At 41.0% G+C, this 16,319-nt stretch overlaps 1 protein-coding gene across 1 annotated transcript in view; it reads left to right on the plus strand.

The window, feature by feature from the left end:
• MANEAL (mannosidase endo-alpha like) overlaps positions 1-4,427 on the plus strand; it is a 78,665-nt gene extending 74,238 nt beyond the window's left edge. The window contains exons 4-5 of the mRNA XM_056557096.1: positions 2,814-2,890; positions 3,629-4,427. Of these exons, the coding sequence (XP_056413071.1) occupies positions 2,814-2,890; positions 3,629-4,265 (714 nt within the window). The 3' untranslated portion in view covers positions 4,266-4,427. The remainder of the gene's footprint in view (positions 1-2,813; positions 2,891-3,628) is intronic.
• Positions 4,428-16,319: the final 11,892 nt, after the last annotated feature.

The raw sequence follows: 16,319 nt of genomic DNA on the forward strand, positions 1-16,319 counted from the left end.
CTTAACTGAGCAGTACTACCGGAGACCAAATGCATTCATAAACACCCCACAGACCAACCTATTTAGGAATTTTGGAAGAGTTATATCCTAATATCCAATGCACAAATTAACACTACACACCCAAATACTGGCAGAAATAAAGATGTTTTAATATACAGCTAACTAAAACACACTCTAACTAAGAGAGAAAAGAGGAAAAGATTTTACAAATAGCTAGAACTTAAATCTGCAGTGTAAGTAGACACATATACAACGATTATAGTAGAAAACACTATCGGTTGGCTATTTAGGTGGATTTTCCTTAAAATATACAACTATACTAAATGAAACACACAGAGAATATAATACTGAAAAATACTTCGCTTCGGGGACCCTTTACAGCAAGTATGAGCAACAAAGACAGGCATGGGAGTAGCTGCAGTCCTTTGTTTCAGGATTCAGGCCCAAACAGGAAGTCGAATGGCCAGGTGTGTTGGTATCCAGCCCCGCAATAGAAAGAAGAGAGCGGTCCCCTTTGAATGGGCTTTTATTTAGATGGTCTCCGCCCCAGCCAGCCCCCAGGTGGTCTGTCTAATGTTACAAAAGCCCCTGTAAGCATGCCTTGGAGACCCCCTACTATAAAGATGATCCTCCATCTTTTCTTTTGTCTAAACTCCATGCGGCCTTCTAGGGCTAGAATCACAAAATATAGCAAATAAAATGTATGTCATTTTCATGTCCATAACAATGTATGAAAAGTTTTTTTTTTGATGAAAGGTACCCTTTAACACCTTACAGGTGTTTGACAGGTTTTCATTGAACAGAAACCCCACACATGTGACGCCATTTTAGAAACGACACCCCTCAAGGAACGTAGCAAGGGTTATAGTGAGTACTTACACCTCACAGGTTTTTTGAACAGTGGGCCGTAAAGTTAAACATTTTATTTTTGAGACTGAATTGCTGGTATTAACCAAATTTTTTTTCGTTTCACAAGTAGTAAGAGAAAAAAAAAATCCAAAAATTGTAGCCCAATTTCTCCAAAATAAGGAAATATGGTGGTAAAGCACTATGCGGGTGCAAATCAGGGCTTAGAAGTGAGACAGCACCGCAGAGATTTGAGGCCTAAAGTAGTGATTTGCACTGCAATGGTTGAGGTTCTGACATAAAATCAAAAAATCAAAAACAGGCAAGTGACCACAATTTTGAAACTACACCCCTCAAGTAAGGTAACAAGGGGTACAGTGTTTACTTACACCTCACAAGTTTTTTGAACAGTGCGCCATAAATTGAAAAATGTGATTTTTTTTTTACACTAAAATGCTGGGGTTACCCAAATTGTAACATTTTCACAAGGGGTGGTACACAACAAGGCTCAGAAGTCATATAGGTCTGTTTGCATTTGAGGCCTATGGCATATCAGTAGCTGACTATTACATACATTCAGAGGAAAATACAAAAATGAAACACCCACATGTAACATCATTACCGAGGAATGGGTATAGGGCTAAAGAGGACATTTATTTCCGAGGAATGGATGAAGGGTAGCTTTTAAAAATTGCAATTTTCAACCTATACTCTGCTTCATCTTTCTGGGAACAACTAACATGTGACTCCGAATTGTCGCCTGGAAATACGACAGAGCTCATGAGCAAGAACTCTTCGCGTCTGAGGCCGATGTTTCTTACGGACCTGACAGTTACATACATTCAGAGGAAACAAACTCAGGAATCAAGTTCTCCGTTACGGGGCACCAGTGAACTTGGCTTGGGGGTTTGACTAGTATGAGCGTCAGGGGGACTCATACTAGCTTGGAGCACAGGGTCAGGAGCAGAGTAGGTTTGAGGCCTCGCATGGCAGTGACTCCGCCGCCTTGGTGGCTCATCATCAGAAGATGATGAGGAGGACAAAGAAGAAATAAGGAGGGTGGGTTCTTCCTCGTCCCGACTGGCACTTTCAGTGTTAGAGGCAAGTAAGGCATGTGCCTCCTCTGCTGAAAACGCCTTGAGGGCCATTTACCTGACCTCCTGTCCTAACCTACTACCTAACCCGCCCTAAGAACAAAAATATAAAAATATAAAATAAAACTAAAAACTAAAAAAAAAAGGACTTCTGGCGCAAAAAGCTTTTACCTAATCAGTGGTTTGCGCACTGATTAGCGCTTGGTGGCGGCAGAGGGCGCAGAAGTCAGTGGGGGGTCTGGCCTCTCAGTCCAGAATAGTGGCTTGTGGCACTAACACAGCCCCCACCCCACGGGATAAGTTTTTCAGCACTGGATATCTCCTTTAAGTACCAGGACTTCAGGCATACCTGTACGCCCTGCGTCCTTAAGGATTTAAACTAGTTCCACTTGTGATGTAACTCTAGCTGTGATCCTGTTGCTGTATTCTGTTCTGCTCACAAAACACCTTGGAAAGCCAGTACATTAGTAACCTCCTTTCCCCTTCAATGCTTCCTATAGTAGTATACTTAGTATATCTTCCCCAGCACTGTGCCAATCTGTTCAGTCTAGTGCACTTTTTTAAACAGTATATCAGCATTGAGGTGTAGGTGCTGTCCTTTGATTAACCAGAGAATTAAGGAACAGGAAGTCCAGGTGTGATTACTGCTGGCAAACGGCCCATTTCTGATCCTGCCCCCCTGAAATAAAATGAGAAAAAGCTTTGCACCATGGAGGGGATTTTTAAGGGCTGAATAACAGCAGTGAGAGCACTAAAATAACCTTTTTGCTACTCTGGAGGGTTAATGTAAGAAAACTTTTTTTTTTTTATGTTTTTTAAAAATTCTAAAAGTATGCTTTAAATAAAAGTTGTCATATTTTCTTTGTATTACAGGTGGCATTTCATATCCAACCATACAAGGGACGTGATGATCACACACTTCATGAAAACATTAAATACATCATTGATAAGTGAGGTTTTTTTATTGCCATTATTTGTTGCAGCCTTAGACACAGTTTTACTTGTGCAGTTAATGTCAGACTTTTACATAAGGATGCTAGATATGTAAAAATATATATATTTTTTATAGGGAAATGCAAAATTACACTATAATATAGATTGGAAAGGGTTCCCATTTACAGAACAATTGGTGCATAAAAATGTTACACTAAGAGACAATAACATTCACTACCTGATAACCTTGTTAGGTACCAACTAAAAAGTCAGTTCTTAGTGTTGATCATATGTAGAATGTGCTGTAAAAACAAGTCTGGTCATTGGAGGCGGCACTTTTCTTAAAGTGGTACTCTGCCCCTAGACATCTTATCCATTGGCGGAAGCCAGTACACAGCCGCAACACCCTCTCCCATAAACATTAATGGAGGGGGCATGGTGTGACACCACGAACACAGGAGCCCCAAGCTTCCATGTTCCGAACACTGCGGTACAGGCCCGGAGATATCCTTTGGATAGGGGATAAGATGTCTAGGGGTGGAGTACCCCTTTAAACACATGCCCTTTTTACATGTGACATGTTATGCAAAAAAAAAATATATATATATATTTTCATCTTGTGCATATGTTGAAAATGTTCATGCTAAGCAGCAAAACTGCATGTTGAAGCATACTGTTATAACAATGCATGTTTTACAATGTTCCTATCCCACTGCATATCTTGTTTATCATGAAATATTCCTCTTTCTTTTTAGCTTCGGATCCCATGCAGCTTTTTACAGATATAAAACAAGTACTGGTAAAAGCCTTCCTTTTTTCTACATTTATGACTCCTATCTAACACCACCTGAATCATGGGCAAACCTACTGACAGTGACTGGCTCACACTCTATCCGTAACACCCCTTATGATGCAGTTTTTCTTGGCCTGTTGGTAGAGGAAGGACACAAACATGATATCCTTACAGCTGGGTATGATGGTATTTACACATATTTTGCCTCCAATGGTTTTTCTTTTGGCTCCTCACACCAGAACTGGAAAACTATCAAAAGCTTCTGTGATACCAATAATCTTATGTTTGTACCAAGTGTTGGTCCTGGCTACATAGACACAAGTATCAGGCCATGGAACAATCATAACACCAGGAATAGAGTGAACGGAAAGTATTATGAAACAGCTCTTCAGGCTGCCCTCACTGTCCGTCCAGAAATAGTTTCCATTACATCGTTCAATGAATGGCATGAGGGTACCCAGATTGAGAAAGCTGTTCCAAAGAAAACAGCCAATCGTCTCTATTTAGACTATTTGCCGCACCAGTCTGAACTCTACCTTGTTCTTACAAGGAAATGGGCAGAACACTTCAACAAGGAAAAAGAACAATGGCTTATGTGAGCTCAAGCAACAAAATTTCTACTTGGAAGAAGTTAAACCAATAAGTCGGTGAGAATGATGACGCATGCATTTGTGACTGCCATTTGCTGGAAGACTACTAAGTGGAGTTTGTCTGAAATTGTATGAGAGAAATTTACATTAAATAAACTTCTAAGGAAAATATCAGGCTCTGCAAGACTGAGTATTGTCTTAACCCAGCAGCAAGCATTTGGTTCACAGCATTACTCAGGGTCCATTTCAACCAGGGGGGCTGTTAGTGTAATCGACAGATGTACTCAAGAGGTACAGCTTTTACACATTATGGTAAAGGAGGTTCTCCCACTGAACCTGTAGTAGAGAAGCTGCTTTTAACAAATACATTTCCCATTACTTGATTCAGTATTTATATCTCCAAGCCTAGGATCTTCCCCTCTGTTATATGTTGCCCTCCAATAGTGTAACATCATAACTATTGTTAATATAGAATTCACAAAGGCACTTAAAACATTGTAAGATGCAGAATAATCATTTCAGGTACCATAAAGGGCTGGAAAGTGTTAAAAAAAGTTATAAAACTGCTAGACACAGGGTATGCGGCTGTTTTGAGGGCATAAAAACGTAAGCAGTCCCTATCACAGTCCGTGATTCCAATCTATAACTTATTGACACACACACACACACACACACACACACACACACTGAACCACTAAAGATAGTGGCAAAACCAGTCCTAACCTGTTTTATGTTTGTTTTATAGTAGCCTTTTTAAATGGTCAATCATTTCGAGGATGCTCTCCTTGTTACCCTTGGTAGAACGAGAAATACAAAAAATGTTCCCATAAGTAACAGACTCTAGGTCATCATTTCATATGCAACCACAAAACACCAAACGTATATGGATAAAATAAAAGATAATCTTTATCAATACATAAATGCAAGACATATACATATTTAAAATTCATAAAATCTATAAAGCCGTGAAGAGTAATGCTGGTGTGAATCGAACAAAGATGGAGGCTTGACAATGCCAAAAGACAGTAAATAAGGGTTCACAATGGGTGGATATAAGGTATTATACCCTTAAGGTGGACAGCACTAATAATATCACATAGTCAGTAATGCAAAGTGCAGAAGTGCTAAGTAAACAAAGTATCCAACAAAAGGAAAAAACAAACAAACAGTCCTTTACCAAGTGGAAGGTGTACAAAGCAAGCCTCCAACACCCAACGTTTCACTCCTATGGCTTCTTCCGGGCCTCCCCGGAAGAAGCCATAGGAGTGAAACGTTGGGTGTTGGAGGCTTGCTTGGTACACCTTCCACTTGGTAAAAGACTGTTTGGTATTTTTTCCTTTTGTTGGATAACCCTTATTCTTGTATTTTCATGTGTTGTTGACCAGAACAACAGCTTACAATAGCTGGTATGGATCTTAAATCTCCCTGACATCCTATCATAGAGCAGGACAGAAGATTGGAGCTGCATCCTACTGTATAGGGAATTTATGGCTATAAGCACTGTACTATGACTTCTATCACTGTTATGGTGGCACTAGAAGCATCTGAAAAGCCTAAAATCTCTGCTTGGTCATCATCTATTTATTTCAAGAACTTATTAAGTTTATTTCTGTTTTATGTGTTATTTTGGGGAATCAGTAAGTATAAGAACGTGTCAATAAATGTCCTGATTGTCTTACATTTACCCATTTTATTTAGTAGGATACAAAGAGAAAAAGTCCAGCGCTTGTAGGTGAAGTGGATAAAATTCAAAGGCTTTATTGATTCTTTTAAAACATCAGCTTACAGGCATGTACAGAAGAAGCAAAAGCTCAGCTTGACACGTTTCGTGGCATCCCACTTTTCCAAATTATACTGCAAGCATTACACAAGGCATTAAAATAGGAAAACTCCAGAGACTGATAGTCATCAGCTGAAGACACACAATTAAAAACAATGAGTAACACGAATGCAAAACTTTTCATAAAAGCAAGGTTAATATTAACCCCTTATGTAACACTTCAGGATTACACAAAAGTGTGTAATGCTTGGAGTATGATTTTGAAAAAGTGGGATGCCATGAAACGCGTCAAGCTGAGCTTTTGCTTCTTCTGTACAATGCCTGTAAGATGATGTTTTAAAGGGATTAATAAAGTCTTTTTATCAGCTTCATTTACAAGCGCTGGACTTTTTCTCTTTGATTGTATCCTGCTTTCCACTGCACCGTGGTATCTTTGCACTGGGTCTAGTTCCAAGGTCAGAGGGTGAGCTGAGAATATATATCTCTATTTTATTTAGTACATCCATAAAAAGGAAACATAACAGCAATAAATAAATACCATACTGATCACATCTGGCCACCCCTAGCATACATACTAATAGAAATGATTTCTAACACAAATCTTACCTTATTCAATATTGTATTGTAGTTTAACCCTGGGATTGTAATGGCTCTTTTGCTAGATCTTTCACTGACCTTAATACTGCACACCGCTGGCCCCTGCAATTCCTGAAAATCTCCCTAATCTGCAAAACTGACCCTAACACTCATAACAGTTGGACTGTAGGACCCAGAAGCACGAGTATAAGCAGATAGCAGAAGGAGCTGATCTGAACTGATCCAAACTGCCCCTAAGAGACATAAGACATGAAAATATCAGAATTTTCACTAAAGTTGGACGTGAAAATGAAAAATTAGATTTTCTTTTGTTCACTAAAATGCTTTGTTACCCCAAATTTTACATTTTCACAAAGGGTAATAGGAGAAAAAGCCCATTAAAATGTATAACCCCATTTCTTCTGAGGATGGAAATACCTCATATGTGGATGTAAAGTGCTCTGCAAGCGAACTACAGGGCTCAGAAGAGGAGGAGTGCCATTGAGCTTTTGGAAAGAAAATTTTGTTGGAATGGAAGTCGGGGGCCATGTGCGTTTACAAAGTCCCCATGCTGCCAGGACAGTGGATCCCCCCACATGTGACCCCATTTTGGAAACTACACCATTCACAGAATTTAATAAGGAGGTGCAGTGAGCATTTACACCCCACTGGCATTTGACAGATCTTTGGAACAGTGGGCTGTGCAAATGAAAAATTTCATTTTTCATTTTCACGGACCACTGTTCCAAACATCTGTCAGACACCTGTGGGGCTTAAATGCTCACTGCACCCCTTGTTACAATCTATGAGGGGTGTTGTTTCCAAAATGGGGTCACATGTGGGGGGTTCGGCTGTTCTGGCATCATGGGGGCTTTGTAAACACACATGGCCTTCAATTCCAGCCAAATTCTCTCTCCAAAAGCCCAGTGGCACTCCTCCTCTTCTGAGCCCTGTAGTTCGCCAGCAGAGCACTTTACATCCACATATGGGGTATTCCCTTACTCAGAAGAAATGGGGTTACACTTTTTTTCCCCTATTACCCCTTGTGAAAAAAAAAATTTTTAGGGTAACACCAGCATTTTAATGAAGAAAATTAAATTTTTCATTTTCACGTTCCAACTTTAAACAGAAATTCGTTCAACACCTGTGGGGTGTTAAGGCTCACTGTGCCCCTTGTTACATTCCTTGAGGGGTGTAGTTTCCAAAATGGGGTCACATGTGGGTGTTTGTTTTTTCACGATTATGCCAAAACCGCTGTAATCAGCCACCCCTGTGCAAATTACCAATTTAGGCCTCAAATGTACATAGTGCGCTCTCACTCCTGAGCCTTGTTGTGCACCAGCAGAGCACTTTTCATCCACATATGGGGTATTCCCTTACTCAGAAGAAATGGGGTTACAAATTTTGAGGTCTTTTTTTTCCTCTTACCTCTTGTGAAAATGAAAAGTATAGGGCAACACACGCATGTTAGTGTAAAAAATTTAATTTGTTTACACTAACATGCTGGTGTAGACCCCAACTTTTCCTTTTCATAAGGGGTAAAAGCCCCCCAAAATTTGTAACAGAATTTCTCCCGAGTACGAAAGAACCCAATATGTGGCCCTAAACTGTTGCCTTGAAATATAACTGGGCTCCAAAGCGAGAGAGCACCATGCGCATTTGAGGCCTAGATTAGGGAGTTGCATAGGGGTGGAAAGGGTGCCTTCAGCTGTTGAAAAACTCCCAGCATGCCTGGACAGTCAATGGCTGTCCGGCAATGCTGGGAGTTGTTGCTTTGCAACAGCTGGAGGCTCCGTTTTGGAAACACTGCCGTACGATACATTTTTCATTTTTATTGGGGAGGACAATGTAAGGTTTTTTATATGTAGTTTTTACCCTTTATTTTGTGTTAGTGTAGTGTAGAGTTTTTAGGGTACAGTCACACGGGCGGGTTCACAGTGATTTTCCTGTTTGGAGTTTGAGCTGTGGCGGAAAATTTTCCACAGCTCAAACTTGCAGCGGGAAACTCACTGTAAACCCGCCTGTGTGAATGTACCCTGTACATTCACATAGGGGGAGGGTGCGCAAACCTCTGCAAACTGACAGACCGTGCATGCTGGTAGTTGTAGTTTTGAAACAGCTGGAGGCACACTGGTTGGAAAACCTTGAGTTAGATTCTGTTACCTAACTCAGTCTTTTCCAACCGGTGTGATTCCAGTTGTTGCAAAACTACAACTCCCAAGCATGTACTGATAGACGAAGGGCATGCTGGGAGTTGTAGTTATGCAAGATCTGTAGGGCCACAGTTTAGAGATCACTGCACACTGATCTCCAAACTGTAGCCCTCCAGATCTTGCAAAACTACAAATCCCAGCATGCTCAGACAGCAAACGGCTGTCTGGGCATACTGGGAGTTGTAGTTTTGGAAGATCTGGAGGGCCACAGTTTAGAGATCACTCTGCAGTGATCTCCAATCTGTGGTCCTTCAGATCACTCAGAGGCCACTCACCAGGATCTTCACCGCATCACTCTGCCGCCTGGACGAGTAATGCCGCCACCACCCGCTGCTCCTACTGTTCTCCTGCTCTGCCCAGACACCCATGGGTGGGCAGAGCAGTGGAACTGAACTTTAACCCCCCGCCCCCGATCTGCTCTTGGTCGGTCGCTTCTGACCAACCAATAGGAGGGGTATCACCCCTGCCACCTCACTACTATCCCTTCTGGGGGAATTGATTCTGTCTCAGGATCCCCCAGGCGTTGGCACAGGGTGCCTACTGAATGATTTCAGCAGGCATTCTGTTTCATTCATTCTTAAGAGGTTAATATTTGTTATTTTTGAAACTTAAATATGAATTATTATTATTGTTCATGATATTATTAGTATCAGAAGGCAGCATGATCACCAAGATTGAACAAAGAATGACATGACAGATGCCTGTGACCTTATCAGATTTCGAGCCTATGAAAAAAAAAAAAAAAACCCTGCCAGACTTTACCTTAACCTGTTCAGAACGCCGGGTGTATGCATACGCCCTGCATCCCGAGTCTTTAAGGACGTGGGGCGTATGCATACGCCCGTTGGAATTCCGGTCCCCGCCGCTAGCCGATTGGGGACCGGATCGGGATGCCTGCTGAAATCATTCAGCAGGCACCCCGGCACATCGCACAGGGGGGTCCTGAGAAATCCCCCGCTGGAAGTTGTAGTTTTGCAACATCTGGAGGGTCACAGTTTGGAGACCACTGTTACAGTGGTGCCCAAACGGTAGCCCTCCAGATGTTGCCAAACTACAACTCTCAGCATGCCTGGACTGGCCAGGCATGCTGGGAGTTGTAGTTCTGTAACATCTGTCCCTTCAGATTTAGCAATTTTCATGAATTTTTTGAAAATTGCTGCTCTACTTTGAAGCCCTCTAATTTTTTCAAAAAGCAAAAATATGTCAATTTTATGATGCCAACATAAAGTGGACATATTGTATTTGTGAAGAAAAATAAAATGTATTTGGAATATCCATTTTCCTTACAAGTAGAGAGCTTCAAGTTAGAAAAATGCTAAATTTTCATGAAATTTTGGGATTTTTCACCAAAAAAGGATTCAAGTAATGCCGAAAATTTACCACCAAAATAAAGTAGAATATGTCACGAAAAAACTCTCTCAGAATCAGAATATACGGTAAAAGCGTTTTCGCGTTAATTCGTAAAGCGAGGGTGGTCAGAATTGCGAAAAAGGGCTCAGTCCTTAAGGGGTTATCTAGGAAAAAACTTTTTTATATATATCAACTGGCTACAGAAAGTTAAACAGTTTTGTAAATTAATATGAACACAATGGAGAGGCTCCTGTCTATTTGACCGTCACTAAAGACCCGAGCAACCCAACAAACACCTATACCCACGGTGTAAAAAATAGGGACAATATATTAAAAGTAAATGGGGCTCAAAGGTCAAAGATATCTGGTTTAGAATAATTTGTATTTATTAATATAGAATGAAAAATGAATTAAATAGGGAATGCACAGGGCCCTTGTACTCCCCTAATTAATTTAATACACAGTAAAATATATAATAATCCCAATATAAAAATAGCAACTAAAAACTAAAATTAAATATAAACTAAAAATAACTGTAAAATTATTCTGCGATTTGAGCCTGTGTGATCAATATGGCGATCTACTAATCCTGTAGAAAAGCACAGTGCAAATGTTCATTCCTGTTCTCAGAGCTCTTCAATAAAACAGATACAATGTAGCAGCTGCAGATAACGGTAAGTCAATTGGTATTGTATCTGTCCAACCAGTGGCAACTAAATTCCACCGATATAGTGATACAATATAGCGCTTTGTGTATAGTCGCTTAAAATCGATCTTTAAGTATCTCTGTATATACCGCAAAATATCAAATCAACCAGTTGGCAATAAACTCCATAAAATGCTCACCGCTCCCGGGATACCATGGATCTCCCTTCGGTGTAGTCCTGTGGACCGGCTGTATAGCGTATTTCGCCCGGTGACTGGCCTCAGTCAGGGATCGTGCTGCTGGAGTCTCGGCCGACTCCTAAGGGCGCAGCACTTGGTGGTGGGCACCGTTTGGGGGGACTGCAGCGCTGTCAAGCGGAGTCCCTAGGTCAGACCAACTGGGAATGAAGGCGGTCAGCAAGCATCGAATCCTTGTTGTAGATAGCCCGGTTAGCTTTATACTTGTGATTAAAGTAGCGGTTGGATGCGGTATGCAGAGTGAATAATCCGGCGGCGTTCCTCGTGCACAGGTCGCACGCTCGGGAGATAGCGCACTGTAACAAATGTCTTGGATCTGTCGGATGATCGCTAGTACTGTTAGGCAGATGTTCTATATTGGCAGGCTCAATATCGCATATTTAGAATCGCTGGACGCGTTTCAAAACCATCCTCGTTTTTTTCTTCTTTTTTCTCACGTTCCGCTGCTGAAGAAAAAAACCGAGGATGGTTTTGAAACGCGTCCAGCGATTCTAAATATGCGATATTGAGCCTGCCAATATAGAACATCTGCCTAACAGTACTAGCGATCATCCGACAGATCCAAGACATTTGTTACAGTGCGCTATCTCCCGAGCGTGCGACCTGTGCACGAGGAACGCCGCCGGATTATTCACTCTGCATACCGCATCCAACCGCTACTTTAATCACAAGTATAAAGCTAACCGGGCTATCTACAACAAGGATTCGATGCTTGCTGACCGCCTTCATTCCCAGTTGGTCTGACCTAGGGACTCCGCTTGACAGCGCTGCAGTCCCCCCAAACGGTGCCCACCACCAAGTGCTGCGCCCTTAGGAGTCGGCCGAGACTCCAGCAGCACGATCCCTGACTGAGGCCAGTCACCGGGCGAAATACGCTATACAGCCGGTCCACAGGACTACACCGAAGGGAGATCCATGGTATCCCGGGAGCGGTGAGCATTTTATGGAGTTTATTGCCAACTGGTTGATTTGATATTTTGCGGTATATACAGAGATACTTAAAGATCGATTTTAAGCGACTATACACAAAGCGCTATATTGTATCACTATATCGGTGGAATTTAGTTGCCACTGGTTGGACAGATACAATACCAATTGACTTACCGTTATCTGCAGCTGCTACATTGTATCTGTTTTATTGAAGAGCTCTGAGAACAGGAATGAACATTTGCACTGTGCTTTTCTACAGGATTAGTAGATCGCCATATTGATCACACAGGCTCAAATCGCAGAATAATTTTACAGTTATTTTTAGTTTATATTTAATTTTAGTTTTTAGTTGCTATTTTTATATTGGGATTATTATATATTTTACTGTGTATTAAATTAATTAGGGGAGTACAAGGGCCCTGTGCATTCCCTATTTAATTCATTTTTCATTCTATATTAATAAATACAAATTATTCTAAACCAGATATCTTTGACCTTTGAGCCCCATTTACTTTTAATAGATTTGTAAATTACTTCTATTAAAAAAAATCTTAATCCTTTCAGTACTTATGAGCTGCTGAAGTTGAATTGTTCTTTTCTGTCTAAGTGCTCTCTGATGACACGTGTCTCGGGAGCTGTCCAGAGTAGAAGCAAATTCCCATAGGAACTGCACAGAGCAGAATAGCTTTGCTATGGGAATTTGCTTCTACGCTGGACAGCTCCCGAGACACGTGTGATCAGAGAGCACTTAGACAGAAAAGAACAACTCAACTTCAGCAGCTGATAATTATTGGAAGGATTAAGATTTTTTTAATAGAAGTAATTTACAAATCTGTTTAACTTTCTGGAGCCAGTTAATCTAAAAAAAAAAAAAAAAAAAGTTTTATCCTGGAATACACCTTTAATATCTGTCATTAATTCATTGATTCAGAACCATTTATTCAGCCTGTACCAAGTGCTGGATCATAACAGCACACTACTGAATCCTAGATCAATGTAATGTTCCTGTAGAGTAGACTAGGCAGTTATCTACCTGCCTGGCTAAATAACTACCTAGTTAGTTAGTTATCTATCTACATACTTCGTTACCCAACTACCTGCCAACATATTTACCCAGTTGGGTGTATTAATCTACCCAAGGATGCATTTACCTATTTGGGGAGGGCACTACCTAGAAAGGAACTAACTACTGTGGCACATGGAATTAAAACTTAACCTTTAATGACGTCACTAAAAGTACAGGGGGCATTATTACAGTTTGGGAGCTTAGAGATGGAGAAATTGTGTAGACGGCACTGGAAAAATCTTTGTCATGCAGATGCTAAAGAGTTCTGGCTGGAAGAAGTCAACATGGCAGTCTGATCTGGAGGGATAAGAAAAGTAAGAGGACGACTCTGATCGGAAAGGGAATCATTATATTAAACTGTAACCACCTATATGGTATACAGATCAGATCATGTGTACTGCTGGTATCTATATTGTCAATGTATGTAGGAATATTATTTACGGTTTTGTATAGGTTTTTTTTTAAACCCCTAATGACCGGGCCATTTTTCATTTTTGCACTTTTGTTTTGTTTAAAATATTTGTGGGGCATAATTGAAAAAAAAAAAAATTGTAAATTTTGGGGGCTTCCGATTCTACGCAGTGCACTTTTTGGTAAAAATGACACCTTATTTACGTATACGCCATTGCCCGTGCAGTGTAATTAACATTATATTTTTAGATGTGAATTCAAATAGAGAAAACAGAGACATGGTCACACATCTACAACATGCACAATGATCTAATGTTTCTCAGCAACATTAATAAAGCTTAATAAAAATGTATAAAACTAAAGCTAGCCACATCACAGCCACCTGTAAGTAGTGGGTCCCTAATGTCCCTAGCATAAAATGGCGTAGCACTGAGCGGCGCCCACCATCACCGTAACACCAGTGCCCACAGGGGGAACGACCACCACTGGCAGAGCAGCACCAATGCCACGCCTCACCACAGACACTGTGCCTTGGCAGCAATGGACGCCGCACAGCACCAAACCAGTGTGAACAAGGTGTACAAGCTCCCAGTTTTTTTTGTTTTTTTTACTTGGTCAGCACATTGCCCCTCCCCCTCAGCCCAGGCATATATAAATAAGCAGAAAGCTGCAGAGTGCCCCTTTCTTTCTGGCTACCTTCCAGTCTCCGACTGGGAGCACTTGGCGAGTGAGCTTTTACATGCTGCTGTGCAGCGTCCATTGCTGCCGCAGAGCCATGTCTGTGGGAAGGCACGGCCCTGGGACTGGTTTGAGTGGCATTGGGGCTGCTCTGCCAGTGGGTCGATCCCCCTGTGAGCACTGGTGTTGCGGCGGCAGTGGTCAGCGCTTAGTGCTACGTCATTTTATGCTAGGGATGTTAAGGACCTGCTACTTACAGGTGGCCGGGATTGCACTTCATGATCATAAAGGAACATTAACGACCTGTTAGTTTAATAAATGTTGCTGAGAAGCCTTAGATCATTGTGTATGTTGTGGATGTGCGACCATGTCTGTTTTCTCTATTTGAATTCTCAAAGTTATATTTTGAGAGTTTGGAAATTTACGCACGTGGAGATACCACATATGTTTATTTATGTTTACATTTTTTGGTTTAAATGGTAAAAGGGGGGTGAGTCAAACTTTTATTAGGGAAGGGGTTAAATCACATTTAACTTTTTTTTGTCACCATAGAGAACTATTACATGCAATCTTCTGATTGCATACACTGTTCAATGCTATAGCATAGCATTGATCTGTGTTATAAGCTCTCTGCTGCTCCAGCCTGAATTACAGGCATGGAGCTGCAGTGTGCTGATCGAACGGAGATGGAGGCAGGTAGGGACCCTACCCTGTCCATACAGCTATTTGGGGCCCCGCAATTTCACCGCAGCAGTCCCAAAAAGCCCCACTGAGCTGCCAGGAACTGTTTATTTTCATTTTAGAAGCAGCAATCAACTTGATCTGAACTGATCACCGCGTCTAAGGGGGTTAATGCCGAGCATCACCGCAATCGCCGATAGCCGCTGGGACCAGCCGGCTATGACCGGGGGGGGGGGTCGGGGAGGGGTTTGGTCAGCCACTGATCCTGTGTTGTTGTAGCACATGAGCGGTCCTTAACCCCTTAAGGACAGACCCATTTTTTACCCTAATTAGAGATGAGCGAAGTTACAGTGATTCGATTCATCACAAACTTCTCTGCTCAGTAGTTGATGACTTTAGCCTGCATAAATTAGTTCAGCTTTCAGGTGCTCCGGTGGGCTGAAAAAGGTGGATACAGTCCTAGGAGAGAGTCTCCTAGGACTGTATCCACCTTTTCCAGCCCACCGGAGCACCTGAAAGCTGAACTAATTTATGCAGGATAAGTCATCAAATGCCGAGCCAAGAAGTTTGTGATGAATCGAATCACTAACTTCGCTCAACTCTAACCCTAATTACCGGGCTTTTTACATTTTTTTTTTATTTATTTGACATGTATCTCTTTAAATGGTAATAACTTTAGAATGTTTTTTCTGAGCAGAGTGATTCTGAGACAGTTTTTTCGTGACATATTGTACTTTATATAAGTGGTGCATTTTTGTTTACACGTGCAGCATTTTTTGTACAAAAAAAATCCAAAATATTGTAAAGGACTGGAAAATATCTGGCTTTAAAAAAAAAAAATTATGATGTTCAATACACAGTAAAAGTGGTGTTCTATTTATTCTGTGGGTCGGTATGATTATGGTGATACCCATTATATATAGCTTTTTATATTATTTTCCCTTTTCTGAGCAAAATTCTTTTTTCCCCTCATTTTCCGACAACTGTAACTTTATTTTTCGGCCGACGCCATTGAGTGAGGGCTTATTTTTTACGGGACAAGCTGTACTTTTTATTGGTATCATTTTTGCGATATATGCTACCTTTTAATCTTTTTTATTCTGCTATTTGCACCAAAATTTTTACCGCGTTCACCGTGCAGGATAAATTTACAATATAACTTTATAGAACATGTCATTACGGACGTGGCAATACCTAGTGTGTATATGATTTGTGTTTTCTTTAATGATAAAACAGGGCTTTTATTGAGAAAGGGGCATTTTTTTTATTATTTTTATTTATTTATTTTTTTACACTTTATACTTTTATTGAAGAACCTTTATAGTTTTTTTTCACTTTGTACAGGTTATACTATGCTGCAATACATTTGTACGACCTGATGAGCTGTACACACGACAGCATGCTTCCGTAGCAGGCATACAGGAGGTCATCATTTGACCTCCTGCTACCATAATAACAAACGGCGACCGGGATCG

The sequence above is a fragment of the Hyla sarda genome, chromosome 2 (assembly GCF_029499605.1).
Source record: "Hyla sarda isolate aHylSar1 chromosome 2, aHylSar1.hap1, whole genome shotgun sequence".
In the NCBI taxonomy this organism is placed as follows: domain Eukaryota; kingdom Metazoa; phylum Chordata; class Amphibia; order Anura; family Hylidae; genus Hyla; species Hyla sarda.